Source organism: Juglans microcarpa x Juglans regia, chromosome 7S (assembly GCF_004785595.1).
Source record: "Juglans microcarpa x Juglans regia isolate MS1-56 chromosome 7S, Jm3101_v1.0, whole genome shotgun sequence".
In the NCBI taxonomy this organism is placed as follows: Eukaryota; Viridiplantae; Streptophyta; class Magnoliopsida; order Fagales; family Juglandaceae; genus Juglans; species Juglans microcarpa x Juglans regia.
Genome location: NC_054607.1, coordinates 6,543,988 through 6,567,271, shown reverse-complemented (window position 1 = coordinate 6,567,271; position 23,284 = coordinate 6,543,988). Strand labels below are relative to the sequence as shown.

The window sequence follows — 23,284 nt, the reverse complement described above, 5'->3', positions numbered from 1 at the left end:
CTGGTAAAGTTAAAATGTGTTTGGATGTTAAAGTGAATTGAGTTGAGTTGAGTTGAGATAATAAAATATTATTGAAATATTATTTTTTAATATTATTATTATTTTAAGATTTAAAAAAGTTAAATTATTTATTATATTTTGTATTGAAATTTGAAAAAATTATAAGAATGAATTGAGATGAATTGAAAGTAGTTGAATATCCAAACAAAGCTTAGGACTCGTTTGTTTTCAGAAATGAGATGAGATGAGATGAGATTAAAGTTAAAAAATTAAATAAAATATTGTTAGAATATATTTTTTAATATTATTTTTGTTTTAGGAATTGAAAAAGTTAAATTGTTTATTTTATTTTGTGTGAAGATTTAGAAAAATTGTAATGATGAGATGAGATAAGATGAAATGAAATGAGATATTTTTTGAAAACAAACTAGCCCTAAGTCTCATCAAACGGTTGAGAGCAATTATGAGTTTGAGCCTCCAATGACTAAGTGCAGTACATGAACCAACTTCCATCTTTTTGCCAGGCCCTATATAATGCCTTTAACTTTTAAGGCTTAAACAGATTGAATTTAGAAAATAAAAAAGGAAAATAAAAAGGGGATTTTTTTATTTATTTACTTTTATCTAAAAAAGAATTTGAGAAGATGGGTCTTCCCTGAGAATCATGTTATTTTTGAAACAGATACAGAACAAGGGGAGTGTGTCTATTATTATAAGGAAGAACTTTTCCATGAGTTGCACTGTCCACAAACATCATCTCCTCCAATCACAGCCCACCACCTTCAACCTCAGCTATTCTCTCTCTCTCTCTCTCTCTACAGGAGTTTAAGCAAAACTTTAGATTCTTTTTTTTTTTTTTTTTTTTTTTTGAGCAAGCAAAACTTTAGATTCATTCCTTGAAGTTCACTAATAACTTGCTTTTCAGCTTCCTTTAATTTTCTCTCCTTTTCAATTAAGTTTCACGTACTTTTTTGTTTTTGTTTTCCTTTTCTTTCCTTCCTTTTCTCTGTTGCTGAGGCCACGAGAAAAGGAAGAAAGAACAGATCTTTACCAGCTTGTTCACTGCTCCAAATCCCAGAGTTTAGTGTCTCTTTTGTTTTTCCAATTGGGTTTCTATTTCCAGCCTTTTATTTGTGTTTCCTCTATTCTTCTGAGTTCCTTTCTAGTCTCCTCAGCTTCTTTTCCTGTCGCAATTGGGATATCAAGTGGTTGCTGCTGGAGATTCAAATGTTAGTTTCCTCTAAAGCTCATTGCTTTTTTTTTTTGGAAATCTTCCCTAGAAGCCCTACTCCCTTAGAATTCTGAGCATTTCAGGTCCATTTTCTTGAATTTTTTTTCCTGGGTGTTTGCTTTTTGATTCTGTTTCTGTGTTTGTTTTTATTGGATATCCACTGGGGTCAGATCTCAGAGGTGGTTTCAGGTTCTAGGTTTCCATTATGGAGCTGCTAAATTATTTTCCTTTTTAATTTATTCTGTGAAATTTTGTTTGTTTTTCAAAAAGGTGGGTCTTTTTTGTAGATTCCTCAGGGGTAAATGCCTATGCGCAAAAAGGTATTCTGATTCCTTTCAAAATGCTTATTGATTTAACACTGATATTACTGCTTTGAAACCTCCACCACTCTGCATTTTCCTCTAATGGGTCCTTCCCCTATCTCCCTGCCTTTCTTCCTCTGTTCAACAAAATCGAAATCCTGCGCCAAATCTTAAATTCGCTTTCTCATAAAGTACGGAAAGAGCAATCCCAGAACAGTAAATTCGTTCATATTTTTCGTCGTACGCTACTGATAATTCGCATGGTAGTTCAAGACGATGAAGTGGGAAACGGAAATTATCTCCCCTGCATCGTATATTCCAAACGCGAATTGGTTCCTGGAAGAGAGCAAGAGCGCGAAATGGACTCCGGCCGAGAACAAGATGTTCGAAAACGCGCTGGCGGTGTACGACAAGGAATCACCGGACAGATGGCAGAAAGTGGCGGCGATGATTCCGGGAAAGACTGTTAACGATGTGATGAGGCAGTACAAGGAATTGGAAGTTGATGTTGGCAAAATAGAGGCTGGGCTGGTACCGGTTCCTGGATATTCCACCTCGCCATTCACCTTGGATTGGGCGAACAGCCATGGCTATGACGGGTTTAGACAATCCTACGGCATCGGCGGAAAGAGATCATCTTCAACTCGACCTGCGGAGCAGGAGAGAAAGAAAGGAGTTCCATGGACAGAGGAGGAACACAAGTGAGTGTTGCTCATAAATTCTTGTTCTGCTTCAATTTTACGTAATGGTAGAGTTTACTGTGTACGACAGAAAACCCAAGTACTTGAACTAGGATAGCATCTACTTTAACGACATGGATGTTGTGATGTAACAAAAGACCATATTTATGTTAATTCTATGTATATATATAATATGAAGCTTGTTAGTGTTTCTACAGGAACATGTATCAAAAACCTAGTTTTCTTATATCTTTGTTGTTAAGATGTTTGAGTTTTGTAGTATTTTTTTTACTATTTAGGCTAATCTAATCTCTCGTCTCATCTTGACAGATTGTTTCTGGTGGGGCTGAAGAAGCACGGGAAAGGGGACTGGAGAAATATCTCTCGCAACTTCGTTATCACCAGGACACCAACTCAAGTGGCAAGCCATGCTCAGAAGTACTTTCTCAGGCAGCAGCTTTCCGGAGGGAAAGATAAGCGGAGAGCTAGCATCCATGACATAACTACCGTCAATCTCGCTGACATGAAAATGCCTTCACCGGAAGATAAAGCACCCTCCTCACCGGAGCACTCCTCAGTGCTTCAGCAACAGCAGCAAAGAAATTCCACAGCCACGGCTAGAACACCACCTTTTCATTGGAATCAGCCAAATGGAGGAGGAGCAACCATGTCTTTTAGCCCAACGCAGGAAAATTTGTTCATGGCCTCTCCTTATGGGATTGTTGGCTCTAATTATGGGCACAAAATGCAAGGCCAAAATCTGCCCAGAGGCGTTTCTCATGAATCTTACACAGGACAAGCTCAAAATATGGTTTTCCAAATGCACTACCCCCGTGGATGATATGCCAGTTTTTTTTTTTTTTTGTATTTCAATGACTTGACTCGCCATATATCTTTGTTCTGTTCGCTAGTTACCTGTGTTTGTTCTTCTTCCTGGTTCTATGTGAATATGTTATTCAGAACTTGGGGTTTAGTCCATATATGGTACATGAACTTAAAGTGGACGAAGATTGTGTTCTATCTCTCAGTTTCTCTTGTGGGAACTTCCAATTCTAAGCTATGAAATTGAGTGGAAAGAGTCTCTAATTAACCTACGGTTCTTTGTATAAGTTTTAGCGTTCAGGTTTTCTGCCATGATATTGTCTTGCAATGTTGTCAAGGATGAAGTGACAGGCCAGCTTATGCAGAAGGGCACTTAATGATGGGCATGGTGCATGACTCTGATGGAGACTATTATGTAAAGGAATGGGAGATAGTTGTGAAGCAAAAAGAAATGGAGATTTCACTCTTAACAGTCCGACGTTTGGTACCTTAATGAATTGTCCCTCGGATAAGATTAGAATGCAGAAATGCATCATGCATCAATAAACTAAACAATGGAAGTCTAAGCTTGCATGGGGCATGAAACAAAGGCATCATTAATGAGATCAAAGTTTCTCCAATCATACCCACCAAATTACAAGTAGCAGATCAATTAAAGGTCGAAATCTGCAGCAGTACCTAAATTCAAGAAATAAAAAAGATAGTCTACTGAAGTTGATGAAGCATTGATGTGGGCATCCTAGGTGGTGGCTTTGTACACTTTAGGGGTATGGTTGGAGAAAAGCTAACCGAGTCATTGAGCACTCAGTTTGGTTTTCCGTAGCATCTCTGATAACCAACTTTTCTTTACAACCCTTTTTAAGACTATTTCAATTTTCACCACTCCATTTTCCTCAGACCTAAAATGGCCAAGTTGACTGTGCTTAAGGTCCTTAGCCCTAGTCGATGCTGACTCTTCATGCACTAACGTCTGAAGTTATCATATAAATGCTTCAACCCCACCTTTTTTTTTTACTCTTTTCTTTGGTGATTTGTCTTTCATAGTGACATCTTTTTCAAGAGATCCCTATTAGAGAGAAGAAGATCCCACCCTACAAGCATTAATTAATGATTAAATAATAATTATGTAATATAAAGTAGGATTCATGTTGGATTACTCCAAGTAACTTTACACACACTCTCTCTCTCTCTGTGGTTTTGTCATGAATGGGGGCAAAACTGTGGGCCTGTGGCCACCAGCAAGCATGAGGCAACTCTTTGAGTCTGTCCAAGAAAAAATAAAAAGCAGTGTGGTTGGTTTTGCGATTCTAAGTGTACGGCACCAACCAACTAATCAAAAATTTTTAATGGGTTTCACTGTTCTCTAAATCTAGAGACAAGTTGTGATCCCTTTCATGGAGACAAGCCATCTTAGCTTTTCATTAGGCAGGAAAAAGAGCTCTTAGTAATTCTTTACCTTTTCTTAATCAGTGTAGATATTACACTTAAAATATCTCTACATGATGGGCTTCGAGATTCTCTTTCTAGTGGCGGAAATTTCACTGATCTCATATTTCCTTTAGTTTTTTTTCTTTTTTATAAAGTTATAGGACCAAGAATCTTCTTCCTGATTTAAGTGCTATGTTGAGCTAATCATGATGATCTAATAAGACAATGTAACAATTATTATCCAATATTAATTCAGCGAAGTTGCAGTGCACACTGAATCCTGCATGCTGCAGCCAATACATATACATGTGTGTAGATATATATATATATATATATATATGTATATGTATATAAACACATATATACGTACGTGGTAGCATAATGATTGAATCACGAGTAATTTCATGGACTTCTATATGGACCAAGTTAGGTTTTGTTTGCATCTAGCTATCTTCTGTACGCACGTCTCATGCACATAATACACAGAGAAAGATATATGTTTCGAATTCCTCGTGACCATTCTGTCAGAGGGGGCAGGAGGCCAGGGGGAATCCTCCACCATCTTCAAATTAATGAATGGATCGATATTATTTGATTGCACTTCATGTGTCTTTTCTCTTTGGTTCTCATTGTTTTCCTTTTCTTTTTTCATTTCCTATTATATTTCTATGAGAACACTAGAGTTGAGTTAGAAAGAAATAGACACATGAAATAAACCCGACAATATATATATATATATATATTTATATATTGAGGATTTAAATGCTGCTCGAAAGATGGACATGACACTCCAACACCTATAAATACTATAAGACAAATTTTATGTGTTTATCTCTCTCTCATTTTAAATCGGAGAGACAAATCCGTTTGTTACAACCAGAAACTTATATGTTTTCGAGATTATGTAACTAAGCACGTAAAGCAAAGAATTGAGGGCAAGATCAAGTAAAGCTTAGCTGTAACCATCCATATGGCCTGCATTTAGTACTATATTCATACCCATCCATGAAGCAAATAATTGAGGGTAAGATGAGCAATATGGTGATCATTCCAACAAGTTTTTTCTACAGTAGATGACAAACTAACCGCCATCTTTACAGAAAGAGGAAGCATTTCTGCAAGTTGCAGAAGGAAAAAGCACCAAGCTAGGCCACTTTATTCGTAACTTGATCAATATCTTAACAAGTTGTTGTAACTATATACATGATAGTATCACAACTATACACTTTCTGTCATCTAGTTTCCTCAAATTATTGAACATTAATGTTCTGATTCCCTATTGTAGATGTAAAAGTTTGGTTAGGACTAAGTTGATAAGTTTGGATAGAATTAGGTGACTAAAATGATAGAGTTTATCCTTGCATTAAATTTGTAATTTTGGATGAATGTAAATTATTTATTGGCTTTATCTATAACAATATCTAGGAGGTATTAGAGGTTATTTAAATAAGTCATAAGTGTGAAAATCGAGTCCTAAGGAATCCACACTTATCCAGAGAAGAGGTTGAACTGAAATTTGTTATTGTAGAGAAAAATTATCTCAAAATGTCAGCATTCCGTCAGGAAACGTCTTCGCGACAAATTTGATGTGTCAACAGAGTCTTACTGAAACTAAAACTTCTTTCAGGTTGTTTATTTAAAAGATCCTAGTAGTTAGGACCTACAGAGATTTAGATCTGGGTATTTTCTAGAGTACTTTCAAGTGCATATTTTGACAAGAAAATTCCTTAGAGGATTTTCATATTGTTTCTCTCAAAGAGTGTGATCATGCTCCATGTTGAAAAATTGATTGGTCGAGTTTCAGTCACTAGAGTTCTAGGAGAAAAACTAATGTTTGAAAATCGTCAAAAGTTCTGGCTGCTACTGCGGTAAAAGACAAATCGGTCATTTGTCTGGTCAAATAAGAGTGTCAATTGACAAAGGTTTTGTAATTGAGCTTTACTTGTAATTGATTTTCAAATAATAAAATTGACTTTTCTGGGTTTGGCTGTCCAATAGGGTTTTACCTTTAAAGAGTTTTTTTAAAATATTTCTTTTCGATACCAATCTTATGCAATTTATTCACTTTATGTTATTACTTAATTATTAAATAATTGCATGATTAACGACAAACCAATTTGTTAAGTGAATTGATAGATATTTTCGTTGTTTTACAATACAGGGGTGCTTGGGTAATTTCAATTGGCATCAGAGCTTGGTTCACTCATTTGAGTGTGATCCATTTCCCTATTGACCATATTGTTATATGTCCCGCCACATTTTGATGTTGAAAATTATGCATATTGAAAAGTTCGTATAAGGACTTTCCTCAAATCTTTGGATGAACGTGTGTGGTATGCAGTTGAGCGATGATAGACTAAACCCGAGACAACTATTGATGATTGGACAAGAGATGAGATCACCAACTCTAATTGGAATAGCAAGGGACGTAATTCTATCTTTATGACAGTTTCTCCTGAAGAATTTAAGAGAATTTCCATGTGTGAGGTGGCCAAAGAAGCTTGGGATATTTTAGAAGTCACACGAGGGAACAAAAATCATAAAAAAATTTAAATTACAATTACTAACCTCAAAGTTTGAGGAAATTAGAATGCTGGAAGATGAAAACTTTAATGATTTTTATGCTAAACTTAATGATATTGTGAATTCCAGGTTCAATCTAGGTGAGAAGGTGGAAGATTCAAGAGTTGTGAGGAAAATCCTAAGATCTCTACCTGAAAGATTTTGCCCAAAGGTGATTGCTATAGAGGAAAGCAAGGACTTTGATGCAATCAAGATTGAAGAACTAGTAGCTTCTCTTCAAACCTATGAATCTTCTTTTCCACAAACAAGAAAAGGTAAGTCCATTGCTTTCAAAATTGTGAAAGAAGATTATGAAAATTTTTCTGATAAAGAAAATCTAAATGATGAGGACATAACACTTACTGCTAGAAAATTCAAGAAATTCATGTTTAACAAGAGAACAAATGGTAAGCAAAAGAGAGGTAAGGAATTTCCTGCTAAAAATAGTGATTATGAAAAAATGTAATAAAGATAAATCTGAGCAAAAAGATAAAGTTAAGTGCCATGAATGTTTAGGATATGGTCATATAAGAAATGAATGTCTAAACTTTAAGAAAAATAAATGAAAAGCACTGAATGTCACAATTAGTGACAGTTCAGAATCGAAAACTTCAAGTTCATCATCTGATGATGAAAATTTTTTTTGTGGTTTTTTCTACTGTTGTTAATGATTTTTCTGATATTGTATAAACAAAATTTGAAAGTGAATTTGATAATAGTGACTCGGATATACCTATTGTTGATGCTGACCATGAGCTAAGTGTACATGAAACTTATAATGATTTATGTGAAGAAGCGGTTAAGCTGAAAAAACTCAACAAGAAGTTGTACAAAAAACTCATTGCTAGGGAGAATGAAAAGAATAACCTTGTTGAAGCGCTAAAAATTTCTGATGTTGAAATATTAAGGTTAAATGATCAAAAGGCTGCACTAGAAAGAGAATTAAAAAATTTTCAGAAATGTAAACAAAAGACTGCAACATAGAAATTGGAGCAAATGTTGAGCTTTCAAAAGTCGAGTTGTGATAGAACTGACCTAGGATACACAACTTCCAAAGGCAAAGAACATCGAGCCTCATCATTCACTGCCACTACTTCTAAAAGTATTGTTTTTGTCAAAGGAAGTCAATGTATAAATGCTCAAAATCATGATGTATCCAAGTCATTTTATTCAAAAAATCTATATGGAAAATCAGCTACAAAAAGGTTGAAGAAAGGTAAGTATGTAGGTAAGTTTATTCCTACTTGTCATCATTGTGGTGTTGTTGGCCATATGAGTCCATATTGCTTTAACTTGAATAAAGTGAAAACAAAAATAGAGGTGAAAGAAAGTTAAAAATGAAGGGAAAGACTAAAAAAAATCAAGTTGATGAGACGAGTCAACAAATTACCTTCATAAGTATCAAGCTTGGTAAACTAGTAGAATTTTATCTTCATAACAAAGAAAAGATCATACAAAGTAGTATTGATAAAAATAATAGACCAAAATTTAAAGTAAAGTAGATGGTCAAAGAAGATGCTGTGTCACATTAATAGAACCACTTTCATGTTCTTGCATTCCTTGCATATTATTAAAGTAGGACATGCATTTTTGTTTAGTTTTGGTTTTATGTTTCTGTTTTTCAGTTTAAAATACATTATTTTTTTTTTCTAGTTTGTTTATAATTTTTTAAGGAAAGTGCATGCTTGATATGTCAAGATTTGAGCACTTGTGTTCTCACATAGTAAACTCTAGAAGTTATGCATCTCTTTATTTTGTGCAGTCTACTTTGTGTATACTAATCCTATGGGTTACCTTAACAAAGTTCAAGCACTGTGAGGAACTTATATATATGTTCATTATAATTAAGTTTCATATTTATTATTGGGATGCTCACCATAGTGGGAGTTCATGTCTTAAATTGACTAATACTAATTGAACCTAGTACAATAATAAAGGGATCTCCTCTTGCCAAATACAAATGGTTAATCCATGTAGAAAAAGTCGGTGTTGAATCATTGAAAAAGACAAACACCCTACACGGATTTGTCCCTTAAGTCATTATAAAAAGAATCGTTGCTCAAATCATTGTGAAAAAAGATGAGCAACAAAAATGGACATAAAAAAAAATGGGACTGTGCAAACTAGTGTTTTGAGGAGATACTCATGTATCTAAGCCCTAGCATAAAGTTTGACTTTTGAGGTGAGTGACATTCTCTTAGGAGCATCTATAAGAAGAAAATATTCATGAATAATATTATCAAAAATATATTGAAAAGAAAAAGAAATAAAGAGTTACTTTTTTATATAAGTTTGTTCATTCACACACTCACACATTCACATGAACTTTGACATTGATAATCTTACGAAGTGTGAACATCCACTGGGAATTGTTGCAAATAAGAGAGTGTATTTTATTGTATATTATTTGTGAGTGACACTATGTTCGAATTGAGATGCATCCAAACATGTTATTTGCCTCATTTTTTATTTTTTAATTTGTTTTTAAATATATATATATATATATATATAAAGATTTTATTTTATATAAAATAAATAAAATGGTGAAAATATAAAATATATTTTATATTATTTTTATGATTTTTTTTTATGAGTCAGTGTTAGGCGTTTGTGCTTCTCGAGTAGAAGTCTGGGAGTTGGTCTCTATTTTTATGGGATAAGTCCTAGTGAGACTCTATGCCAAGAGTCTGTGCACGGCACTGGTAACTATTAGTGACTTAAGTCACTTAGACCACTAAGACCCAGACCCCCTTTACATCCCAATATCTCCCTTACTCACTCATCGCAATACACAGACCCACGACACTACCTTACGCGAGCCCTAGCCCTTCTCATTCATTTCTTATCCCATTCGATTTTTTTTAAATTTTTTGGTGATAGAGCAACAATTTTGATTATCTTGATCCACTGGTCTATATCAAGGTAAGATTACTTCATTAAAATCCCTATATTTTTCAAGTTCTAGGGTTCGGCGCACATATATATATATATATATATATATATATATATATATATATATATATATATATATATATATATATATATGGAGTTTGGTTGTTGCTGTGTGAAGTTGGGGCTTGAATATTTGAATCTTTATTCACATAGGTTTATATTATTCATGTATATAGGTTGGATTTTGGTGGGTTATGGGATTATTCATTTTAGTTTTAAACTAGTGTCCACCAAGTATTTGTTTTTATGTCTCAACCAAACTACTTCATTTATTTTGTCATGATTTTACTTGCATTCATACTCATACATCAAGTGCATTTAATCCATGAAAAGTTGAGACACATGAGAGTTGTTCATCATGTCTTTCTTAGTATCTTCATCTCGGCTCACATAAGTTATATTTATTATCTTATAAGTCTTGTCAGATTAATGGCAAAAAGGGAGAGTATTGGAGGGGTTGATTGATTTATTTTGGGTATTGTGAAATTTAGGTGGAGTTTGAGTAAGCGTGTTATTTAATGAATTTGCTTGAGGGAGAGTTGAATGATTTTTTTCGGTGTGTTTAAGATAATTTAATATTGAGGGGGAAAACTAATTATAATATTGAATAAGAGAACTAAATTATGGACATAATTTTGATGTTGGACTAGAACATGTTTAGACTTTGATTTGGATTTTAAATCTTGTGAATTTTGATAGTACTAATCTTAGTTTAGTACTAATCTTAGTTACTGTTCTATGTTAGTATTTTTTATTCTTGATTATTTGCTTGGAATTTCCACTCAGTTTCTTGGTTTGTTGGTTTTGCTTTTGACAGGTTTATATTACATTTATCAAGTTGATTTTGTCACCAATCTGTCAAAGGGGGAGATTGTAGATGCAAGACATTTATCAAGTTGTAAATTATTTATTGACTTTATCTATAACAATATCTAGGAGGTATTAGAGATTATTTAGATAAGTGTGAAAATCGAGTCTCAATGAATCTGCACTTATCTAGAGAAGTGGTTGAACTAAAATTTGTTACTGCAGAGAAGATTTATCGCAAAATGTTAGCATTCTGTCAGGAGACGTCTTCGCGATAGATTTGATCTGTCAGTAGAGTCCTATTGAAACTAAAATTTCTTTCAGATTATTTATTTAAAGGACTATATTGGTTAGGATTTGCAAAGATTCAGATCTAGATATTTTTTAGAGCACTTTTAAGTGCATATTTTGGTGAAAAAATTCCTTGGAGAATTTTCATATTGTTTCTCTCAAAGAATTTGATTGTGCTTCATGTTAGAGAATTGATTGGTCGAGTTTCAGAAAAAAAGTTAATGTTTGAAGATCGTCAGAGGTTCTGTCTGGTATTGCGGTAGAAGACAAATGGGTCATTTGTCTAGTGAAGCAAGAGTATCATTTGACAAGAGTTTTGTAATTGAGATTTACTTGTAATTGATTTTCAGAGAATAAAAATTGACTTTTCTAAATTTGGTTGCCCTTTAGGGTCTTAGTGTTATGCAATTTATTTACTCTGCGTTATTGCTTAATTATTAAATAATTACATGATTAACGACTAATCAATTTGTTGAGTGAATTGATAGATATTTCTGCTACATTATAATACATAGATACTTGAATAATTTCACCTAAAATCTGCTTTTAGTAGCTTGAAACATATGTATTGGAGTGGAGCTCTAAGTTTTGAAAAGGGATAGGGAAAAGCAAGTGATAAAAAGTTTGGTGTGAGACTCTAAATAAGTTGTTTCATTGGCCCACAGACATCAATATTGAAACATCTCCTGTGATCTTACACATATATCCAGAAAAAGAAAAATGAGGGATGGGAAGCAGAAGGTTATCAAGTGATCCAACAAAGACAACTAATAACAAAGACAAAATGATCTTGGTGGTGTTTCAGGAGGGGCCTCTGAGAGTCAATTAAAATATCTTTGTTGAAGGAGATTGAAAAAGTATTTTTCTAGAATATGCTGTGTATCTGAATTCATTTCCTAAACTTGGAATACGTAGGAGACCACCTGCTGTGAGTAAATATTTCCATGGCCACGTGTCGTGACAAGATTGATTTGACGATTGGGAGGAAATAATGACCTTTTCTTTCTTTTTTTTTTTTTTTTTTTTGGACGAAGATATTCCTTGACATCTAATTCTCTCATCATTGACAAAGTCAAAGAAATTCTCGTTTCATTTGCCCACGTTGCTCCTAAAAGAATACCTCAAGTTGAGACCATGAGACCTTTGATATTTGTCTCCCCTAGGCATTGTCAATATGTTTAGTTCATATCTAGAAACTTAAAATTTAGGCCTAGTTTGTTTTTATAATTCATCTCATCTCATTTAATTATTATAATTTTTTCAAATTTCCACACAAAATAAAATAAACAATTCAATTTTTTTAAATCTCAAAATAAAAATAATATTAAAAATCTATATCCTTATAATATTTTATTTAACTTTTAATTTTAATCTCAATTCATCTCATCTAATCTCATCTGCGAAAACAAACGCTTAGTGAGAATAGAAGACTGTAGTTCATGAGAGCCAATAAAAGGCCTACACGCTTAACAAAAACATAATAGCAATAACTGCAATGACAAAAATGTTATATGCTACACTCTCATTTTATGTCATACGGCCATCTCATACCTATTCAGCTGAACATGGCGGGAACTACTTTTATTCAACAAATCATAATACATTTGCATAAAAAGACATGCATGGGTCCAGTGCACTATTTACAGGACAATAACTAGAAAGCCAGTAGAAATTGAGCTGTGGTAGAATAAGAGTTTAAATGGAAAGCAAATACCTTTGATACCAGCTGTTTGTACATAAATGGTTTTGAGAAACCTTATTTTTTGAACTGACCTTAGTACACAACTCATCAGTTCAGAGATTTCTCTTTATTGCACGTCAACCCAAAGCCTAGGGGGAATAACGGGTCATATGAATTGACTCCAATATGCAAAGGCAGTTGCTCGACTCGTTTAAACCATGTCACTGGTAGTCGGCCCTTGAAGTCGTGATCCCCAAAGATAACATCGGCAATTCCTCCTCCTTCACTTCCAGGCAACCAAGCAGCAATCAGAGCATCTATCTTTTCCAAAAGCCATGGCTCCAAAACCAAGGGTCTTCCGGATACCAAAATCACCAATGTGGGGATATGGTCAGCAACTGCACTTATTATGCCGTCTCCATTCAAGGGGATTACAAGCTTGGAATTATCACCAGGGGTCTCTGCATAGGGTTCCTCACCAACAGCTACAATTGCATAAGAGAAATCCCGACGTGCTAAAGTGTCTGCTGATGGATATTGCTCATAAACTACTTCTGTTTCATCTCCCACCGCTTCTTTAATTGCATCCAAGATGGTTGTGCCTAAAATGCAATGATGTCATTAGTTTTGTGCGACTGTGCCAATGTGCACCAGAGGCATTATTATTATTATTATTATTTGATAAGTAAAAAATTATATATATCAAAAGGAGAAACCAAGAACACTGAATGTATACAAGAAAACACCTTATCCAAAATGACCCAAAAAGTCCCTAATGGCCCAAAAAGCCCGTGGAAAAACAACCCAAAATACACTAGACCCGATCCCAACCCCTTGTTTCCCATAGAACTAAAACTCTACCTGAACACCCAACCCCAACCCCTTGATTCCTACCGTTTCACAATGCCCTCCCTTTAGACTTCCCTCTAGATGAGCTACCACCCTTAGTGTTGTAGTTGATTGCCCAAGAAAGATGCTGTAACTCCCTGCTTTTCTTGAAATTTGATTTGGTTTCAAGCGCGTGGCTTGCATCAATCGTAGTGATTAGTTCTTTAAATTGATCTTCACATCCTCCATGTGAGATTCTCACAAACTGCTGAATCTCGTTAACTTTAGGCAAAATCCAGTCTGCTATTGGAGGAAAAGAGACCAGGGGAACAACGTTATCCCCAAACACAGTATCCAACTGCATTCCCGACTCTACACAAGGCACCAACGCCAAACGGCATTATGGCCAAATACACACAAAATCTTAGTCCATAGATGTATTATTGCCAAAAGTTTCCAGAAAAAGATCAAACTATGTTGCAATAAAATAAAGGGATCTTGACAAGACATATCAAAATACATTTCATTCTTTAGTTAACAGATTATTTCTTATTCCATAGACTAACTTATTATTGAATGGGTCTCTTCACAACTGAAGAAAGAAGTATATGATAATATAAAAGAACTGAATAGCCATATTGGGATAGTCTTCCTAAATGGATTGCAGTTTGGTCAAATTAACTTAAGACAGTCAAAGTGGACAATGAACACGTGCATTTTGTGAAGAGCACTCTGCACTTGGCAGAAGTCAAATGGCTTCAGTGATAAACTTGAATGCAAAAATGAAAAATCAGTCTTACAAAGGAGAACAAAAAGTAAAATGAACTACAATGAAAATATTAGCAAAAAGTTGCACAATGAATGCAACAAATCAGCCTTAAAGACAAGAAAAAATCAGTCTTAAAAATGATAAATGTTGTTGCTTTGGTTGTGAATTAACCTATCGCTCGATATAAATAAAACATGGAATGGTGTAACTGTGTACCGATTGTGATCCTTCCGCTGCCTCCATACCACGTTTCTGTCCACCCTCCACACTGATATCCAAGATCATCAGCATGTGTTCCAACAACAAGAATTCTTTTAGCAATTTTGTCTAATGGAAGAAAAGGTTTCTTAGGATCCTTTCCATTTTTCAAAAGAACCAAGGACTTGCGGACTGCTTCACGTGCTAGATCTCTATGCAACTGCAGAAAATTCCAAAGCTAATACTTTACTTGACCTTTGGAGCAATAAATCAGTGAGGTTGCATTCTTATAGTTCGATGGTGACTTTTTTAACTAAAGTGTTCTTTTTTTCCCTTAACATTAACTAAGCATGCAATTATCTCTAACATGCATTATAATACGATATATTGTAAATTTAAAAAGTAAAAATGCAACACTTTCTATTCTTTTATCAGGGTCTACTCATCCCTGAGAACTCTAAAAAGGTTCAAGGCCTTTAGAAATCTTTCTTCCTCTAGCCAGTCTCCTCTCCCTTTGTGTCTCTTCATTCAGATCATCCATATTTCGTTTCGTAATTGCCAGTGATTCATTCCTCTAACAAAATTGGCAAGTCATTTTCTTTTGTCCTAGTTGGATTTTGTACCCCAAAATACCACCCCTCTGCAACATACACCACTACGAAAATATGCCATTAATAGTTCTGTCTTAACTAAGGGTGCAAATTGAAACTTACTGTTAGTTTAGGTTGCACATTACACCTTTTCATAGTTGAGGGTACACATTGCGAGAGGGATGATAGTTTAGGGCTGCAAAGTGTAACTTTTCCTTTTTGTTTCCTAATTACTATGGTGCAATTAACGGGTTTCCGGTGATAGAAAAGTTAGAATTTGTGGCAGTAATAACCATCTATTTTAAGCCACAGGTTGAGGCCATCCCACTATTCTCCGAAAGGGACTGTGTTGATAAATTAGAATTGCAGAAAAAGGACCTGGAAAAAAAAATTCCTTTTTCCCCTTATTTATGGTAAAAGATAATCTACTTACTGATTGAGAAATCGTTTCTCTCCTGGTAATTATAATAGACAGAAGAAGACGGATCACATTTGAGGGAGAAATGACTAAGTCAGTGTGACATACCAGTTTTGGTTTTAGGGTATATAAGTAATTTTTCTAGTAAACTTATATTTTTAGAATTTATATTTTTATGATTATAGTTTTATCAGAATTTATATGTACTTTATCTTTATATTTTCTATTATAGTTGCGATTTATGATTTGTTAGAGTTTTGTTTTAATAAGGATTTCTAAAGTGTATCAGATTTTGTTACTACGGTTTTGTTTTGAAATTTAAAGTTTAAAATTTTTTTCTTCTAGTCACCGAACCTCATCACTTTGTTAGCCTCTGTTGAGAACTTCAAACCACCCAACCCGTATGTTTCTCTCGGTGATTTTGTTTGTTTTGCTAGCGTCCTAGTGGAACACCAACTCTAGTGCCGTGTATTCCTCTACTCATGCCGTCTATGCTCTTCTAGGGTTTCTCTAATTCTCTATCATCTACCATTATAAAACGTGCTTACCTGTGCATGAGAAGACAAACTTGTGAGTTGCGAAAAACCCCTGTTGCCGAACCAGTGCCGTCGCCCCTTCTCCTCGGTGGCCACCTCAAGAGGCACCGAACCTCTCCTCGACGACACAGAAGCCGCCGACCCATAACCCCCCGTCGAGCCACTCATTTCTCCGGTAAGGCCTCGGCCGCCACAGCTCTCTCTCTCTCTCTCTTGGTTTCGGTTTAGTAGTTCCTCTCTCTAAACTCTCTCTCTCTTTCTCTCACTCGGCGCCGACCACCATAGGAACCCTCAGTCGCGCCGCCGGTCACTCCCAGCCACCAGCGCCGCTATCGCCTCAGCCCCTCTCCCTCGGTGAGTTCCTCCATCGCAGACCCTCTCTCTATCTCAAACTCTCTGTGTTTTGTTTTGGCCGTGTATTCGGTTCTGCCCTTAGGTTCTTGATGGGCCATTGGGTCCTAGGCCCTTTTGTGCGTACGATGGGCTTATGTAGATGGTTTCATGTAGTATTATTATTATGGGCCAGAGTTTTTAACCCTTTTTACAGACTATAATAATGTTTAATTGAATATGATCTTATTTTATTTCAATAATTATTTTAGTGAAATTTAATGAGTTTAATATTACTAGTTGAGTTATTAAAAAAATGTAGTTAATTAAAGGTTCATTTTTTTTAATAAAAATGTTTAAACAATTAGAAATATGTTTTTAAAGAATAATGTTAAGTCTAATATTTGAGTTAAATTTCCTTTGTCAATTTAGTAAAATTTTAATAAAATTTCTATGTTAAGAATTTAGTGGAATTGGTTAAGTTTCTTATAAGATTTAATAATTATGTTGAGAAATGAAACTTAGTTTAAGAATTTAAGTTTTTGTGAATTATTTTAAAATAGCTCGAGTATTTCTACTCAATTATAAATTTGTATTTTAAGTAATATAAATACTATGAATTATTGATTTTAGTGTTAAACAAATATTGGTTTGACTATATTTTAGAATTTCGAATTTAGTTAAGTAAGATATTAGTATTTATTTATTTCCAAGCAATTTGGTGATAGTTATTTATTGAATATAGGTCTCAAGTTACGAAGTATTATTCAAGAAGAAACGCATCGAGGTAAGTAAATTTGATCATAAATTAGGATAATCACAGTTAGCTTATATGTATGTATTATCCAAGCCAGTTCATTGACAGCCACTATTTATGAACCGCTCATGTCATATGCAAGCATGTCATCTAGGATAGCATACGACCATGTCATTCCGCATCATGTTTAAATTTAGAATTTATGATTATGTATATAGTATGTCATGCATCTCATGTGTATAAGACACGTAAGCCATCTTAAATTCAAGTGTAAGATAATATCAGATCAGTTAATAAGATGACCATTCAGATGCATGGTACCAATGCACTTCAGTTCAGGGTGGATGTGCAAGCCACGAACTCAGTCGTGGTCCACCATAGTATGTCAGAATACTATCAGCGGCTTCCCTTGCGGCCGCGGGATGTGGGGCCGGTGCACAACCTTGCACACAGGGTTAAGTGTGTTGGCCAATCAGATAAATCAGTTAAATCAGTCAGATCAGTTTGTTAATTCAGTTAAGACAGTCATACATAGCATAAGCATCAGCATGAACAGTCATGAATTTTTTTTTAGTTCAGACTTTCTAAAATAAACATGTTTTTATGACATGAATTTATTTCAGTTTATTTCATTTAATGTTTTGGAAGACAGTTTTATTAGACATTTTTCCGCATAATAAAAGTTCAGTTTTTTTTTTTTTTTTTTTTTTAAATTATGAAATTTTGGGATCTATTACCGGATTATTTTTATGGAAAATACGTGGCACTCCTAGCCTACGGGAAGGGGGTGTTACAGTCAGATTGGTGGAAAAGTGTACACTCTCTAAAGATAACTCGTTTCAAACAGAGCAGTGCCACTAACCATGTGCTAAAAATTACCTTGCAACCAACACTATCCAGCAAAGATCTATCTGTGAATGGAAATTCAAAAAGACCAGCAACAAACTTCACTCTGAGTATCCGCTCAACAGCATCATCAATCCTGGCCATTGGTATCTCCCCTGATTCAACCAGAGAGATCATATCCGTCACAAATAATTCATATCTCAGAGGCACCATCACCTGCAAATTTTCTAAGTCAGGCAAAGGTGAGGGATAAACAAAGGAAGTAACCTTAGTTTTGGATTTGTTGTTTGAACTCTACCATGTCTATTCCTGCATTAACTGCAGTGGAAATGCAGTAACGATAGTTTGAGCCGCGCGGTTCACTTAATCGGTCAAGTGCTTCCCAGTCGGAAATTACAAAACCCTGCAGTAGAATATTGCCCCAAGATTTACCCAGATGTACAGAAACTGTAATCTAATATCTTCCTGCCACTCCACTTTTGATTATGAAAAAAGAATAAAAGAATGAGAGAAAAAGTATACTGTGAACTGACAAGAAAAAAAATTTGGAGACTACAAAACTAGCAAATAATCAACCAAGATGATCAAAACTGTTTTTACCCAATAGAATATCCAAAAACCCAATTATAACTCTCTGAAGTGACAAGAAAAACGAATTAGCTTGTTTCAGAATATGAGCATTATTGGATTTTTACCTTAAAACCTAGCTTATCTTTTAAAATTTCTGTAAGGAGAAAATGATCAGCATGCAGTTTACGCCCATTCCAGCTAGAATAGGATGCCATAACAGTGGAAACCCCTTGAGAAATACAGTCTAGATAAGGTGCCATATGAATCCTCTCCAAGTCCTCATATGATGAAATGGTATCCCCCTCATTTATTCCACTGTCAGTACCCCCATCTCCCACAAAATGCTTTGCACAAGCAATAACATTGTTTCTGGAATAAAAAAAATGGGCATTATGAGAAAAAGTCCAATAGTGGTTGTTAACAGAGGAATTGACAATCAAGGTAATCTACATAATGAGTGGAAAGAACAAACAAGGTAAGTCAAAAGCTTAGAATTATAACTGTAATGCTTTTTGTAGGACTATCTAAGATTAAAAGAGAAAAATATAGAATAAAATGGAGAAGAAAATAAAAAGCAGGAAACATTCTTCCCATTTCCCAAGTGAATCTCCAACAAGTTTAATCAAAGAGCCAAGACTCATTGGTCTGAACAAAATAGAAAGAAAGGAAAGCATATAGCTCTTCAGTTGTCAAATTCTTTCCCTGACCAGAATGATGCGTGTTCAATGCAGCGGTGGATTTGGAAGATGAACTTGCTAAATGAGAAACTTTGCTACAAAGATACTAAATGTTTAGTCATTAAAAAAATATGAATAGAATACTATCAATGACTTTCCTCTACCTTCCAGCCAAAAAAGGGTAGCCTTTTGGGTGTTCTTGGGATGGCTGACCCTGCAAGCCTGAGACAATGGAAGTCATCTTTCTAACAATTTCAGTGTCTTCACTGTAACTCTCGTAGCATCTACCCCATCGGGGATCTCTGCATACCTGTGAGAACCGACCTAGATCATATGTAAATAATTTTTCTTTATATAAGTAAAAGTAAAATTTTATTGATAGAAATAGGCATAGCCCAAGTGCACAGGAAGTATATACAAAAAATGCCTAAGTGCCATTAAGCACTACTGAGGGATACAAAGAGATCATGAAAACTGTCTTCATTACAACTAATGATCCAAGCCCAAGAAAATAAAGTATTATAAGAGAATCTCTTCAGCTCATCCAAGGAACATTCCCAATCTTCAAAACGCCTCTTATTTCTCTCCATCCACAGACACCACATAATGCAGAGGAGAATCATTTTCCACACAGCAACAATGTGAGCATTTCCCCGAATTCTTTTCCAGCACCAAAGAATATCCTTAACTCTTCCAGGCATAACCCAAGGTACACCAGTCCGGTTAAAGATATCATATGTAAATAATTTTCTCGAGGACATAGTTTCACAAACAAAAAAGTTTTATTAGAGGAAAAAATATGATGAAAGAAGATAGAAGAACAAGAAGAATCTAGGTTCTGGCCGAACTCCAGCTCACAGTTTGATTTCCCAGGTGTGGTACATTATTGAAAGGCATTTAGAGTACCAATCTCATGTCTCGATTGAATATTAGCTCTTTCCAGACCTGCAATTTTATCTGACAGAAATCACCTGGCACAACAAAACTAAGGATTTACAATTTTACGATATCTAATTTTAATTTTGTACTTCACATGGCGGGAAAGAGAAATCTTGTGGAGCAGGCACCTGCTCACACCCTAATGCAGCAGATGACCCAGGATCCTATGAAATTGGTCTCAGGATTGACCTTTTACCACAACCATGCAACAATGAGTTGTACGCTTTTGGAATGCCCTAAGGATGATGACAGACCTAAAGGTCATGGGGTATCAAAAAGGACATGTCGGCCTAGATGTTTACCATTCCCAAGTAGACCCAGTGCACAAATGGCATGATTGGATTAATGTAAACAACATAGGTGTTCATGGTATAAAATTTTATCGAGTAGCTATTGTACCTCAAGCTAGTTTTCTTCAGCCATATTCTAATGGCCTATTGAACAAATTTTCCAATGGTAATAAACCATTGCTCCTATTAACAACAGAGATCTGATAAGAATAATAATCTTTTCTGAAAAATTTAAATATTAGGAGATGGATCACCTGCAAAAGTATTATTAAGAGGTCTTTCCCTTCATCTTGTTTGTAATTTATACGGAGAGCTTCTCAAGAATTTAAACCAGTATGTTAACTAACACAACAAGAAATTATCGAAATGGTAACAAAATTAAAAGATAAGACTCAGTCAGTATTGTTGTCAGAAATCGCCAAGCATAAACAACAAAATTCTTCTTCCAATATAAGAAACCCATTGCCAGATTGCAAGCATGTGTTTACACCAAGTGCGGTTACTGAATGAAGTTTTACTCATAATCGGAGTTACGGTCTAAACTTAATCTACCAGTTAACACTGCAAACGCTTCAAAACAAGTACTTCCTCGGCAAAACATTATATTTATAATACTTACAGCCAGACATGGAGCAAAAGTATAGTGAATGCCGCTTGCCCTAACTTCAAGTGCTGTTGCTTCCCCGATCTTTCGATTCAAATCCGCATCCCTATCACAAGTTCAAAAACACAAGTGGCTCGGAGTCTGCAAAGGCTGCTAAGAAGTTTTTAAGAAAAGTACATAAAAAAAAAAAAAAAAAAAAAAAAAAAGCTGTTATGGTTCTTTGAATTTAACTTTCCCGGAAATGAAATCATTTTTTCCGACGTTTCAACTAGTACAACATAACTAAGATGGTGGTTGAAGGCTGGCATCGTGAGAATTTTTGTTTTGAGAAGTATTCGAGTTTGCAACATTTATTGATCGATTCCTCTGCCGGTTTGCTTGGTTGAGTCGGTGAAGCTGTTTTAGTTCTTTCTTCTAAAAGAATAAAAATTCTTCCTTCAAGTTTGAGTGTTTTAATTTAGTCGAGAAGTGATTAATTATGTAAGAAACCCCGAAAGCCAGGGACACAGTCTAAAACCAACCTCGTAGCTCCGAGGCCAATATTGTGAGGAAATATAGTGGCACCAAAGACACTATTGTTACCATGAACCGCATCAATCGCATATATTATTGGTATCCCGAGCCGTGACTCAAGCGCAGACTTCTGAATCCCGTCGACCATATCAGCCCAATCTGAAGACGCTGCTTTTGCAAAGGGTCCACTGCCACCAGCACTGAGTATACTCCCTGCAAAAAGAGTCCACCCATTTTATGGGAAAATGCATAACTGAAACATACACATACAGTCATCAAGATCCACTTAGCTAAAAATGAATGCGAACTTTTAATTTCTACTGTTTTCAAAAGCGCACTTTCATATGATCCAAATGACTTCAGTATGTGTCAACGGAGAGAGGGAGAGAGAGAGAGAGAGAGCGCATTTTCTTATACACAAACGCATATACACACCCACAAACACAAAGTAAATTTTTACATTCACAGAGAGAGAGCGAGAGCGAGAGAGAGAAGAGGCTACCAATGGAGAAGTCTTTGACGGCGTCAAGAGTGGCGACTCGGCGCTCAATCTGGGTCATCTGGCCGATCTTCTCTTTCAATGTCATCCGAGAAAGCAGGTCTTTGATACGAGCCTCTACGGGTGCGTTGGTGTCCCTGTAAACGGAATCCATGCCCTCTGCTATGCTCATTCTGAAGATCAACCTCGCCAATCAGCTTGGACTTAGAGAAAGCACCCAGAAAACAAATCGATAAACATACGAAAAACGTGAAATCGTACTGTCTGAAAAGTTTGTCCTCAGAGGGAATGACCGGTAGGTAGGTAACCACGTGAACGGTCACGTGGCTAACCGGTTCTTTTGTTATCCTCGTAATGACTGGTCTCGGCTCTCATTCACTTACTTCGGTTTTTATTGCATCCGCTTGATGATTGGTCATTTTTTTTTTCAGACTTGTTATTCCAATTCTTCTTTCATTATTCCGTCCATCCTGCCAATTAACGAATCACTTATGCCAAGCCAACAATTAAAAGAAAGACATACTGTGCGTTTTACGTATTCTTTGTGTACTATTGATGTGATTGACTAAAATAATTATTTTATATTAAAAAAATGATACAACTAATTATATTAGTAGAATACATAAAGAATACGTAAAAGTAACTTCACGAAATTTTTTTCTAAAAAATAGAATGAAAAAAAATAAAAATTGAAACAATATTTTAATATTTAAAAATAGAGATGTGCTAGGTCTAGTCCGCTTAAGCAATCCCCGCATACTCTACTGTTTATCGTTTGTCCATATCAGTTTAGGTCGAATGACCAAATTGACCTCATACTGCTTTTAGCCTTTCATGAATAGAAGGAATTAAAAATTAGAAATCATTTTGCCGCTATTCATCCCCCGCGACCCAGATTGTTCCTCCACCATTGACGTTGTGCTCATCTCCTCCACTATCAGCGTTGCGCTCATCTCCTCCACCACCATCAGCCGGTAACGTCGATCCAAAGCAAACGAGAAAATCGTTTTGCCGCTGATAGCCTCGCGATACCCAGATTTTTTTATCTCCTCCATCATTGCCGTCGTGCTCAACTCCTCCACCATCATCAGCAGTAAATTCAACCCAAATCAAACGAGAAAAATCGAGACCTCTGCCACCCCAATAAGAGACCTCTACGCCACT

General features: G+C 35.4%; 2 protein-coding genes across 3 annotated transcripts; one reads left to right on the top strand and one right to left on the bottom strand.

Moving 5' to 3' along the window:
• Positions 1-895: 895 nt before the first annotated feature.
• LOC121240553 (transcription factor DIVARICATA-like) lies at positions 896-3,217 on the top strand. Its single transcript, XM_041138011.1, has 2 exons — positions 896-2,234; positions 2,544-3,217. The coding sequence occupies exons 1-2, from the start codon at positions 1,810-1,812 to the stop codon at positions 3,052-3,054; spliced, it is 936 nt and encodes a 311-aa protein (XP_040993945.1). The 5' UTR covers positions 896-1,809; the 3' UTR covers positions 3,055-3,217.
• Positions 3,218-12,769: 9,552 nt separating this feature from the next.
• LOC121240552 (beta-glucosidase BoGH3B-like) lies at positions 12,770-22,386 on the bottom strand. 2 transcript variants are annotated; one of them, XM_041138009.1, is made up of 9 exons: positions 22,124-22,379; positions 21,630-21,834; positions 21,124-21,214; positions 19,440-19,585; positions 18,724-18,967; positions 18,327-18,431; positions 18,062-18,244; positions 14,570-14,771; positions 12,770-13,358 (listed from the first exon to the last, which is right to left on the bottom strand). In XM_041138009.1, the coding sequence occupies exons 1-9, from the start codon at positions 22,290-22,292 to the stop codon at positions 12,865-12,867; spliced, it is 1,839 nt and encodes a 612-aa protein (XP_040993943.1). In that variant the 5' UTR covers positions 22,293-22,379; the 3' UTR covers positions 12,770-12,864. The 2 variants fall into 2 exon arrangements, with proteins under 2 accessions (XP_040993943.1, XP_040993944.1); XM_041138010.1 differs by lacking the exons at positions 12,770-13,358; positions 14,570-14,771 and adding an exon at positions 15,229-15,657 and having other exon boundaries at positions 17,983-18,244; positions 22,124-22,386.
• Between the last annotated feature and the right edge of the window lie 898 nt (positions 22,387-23,284).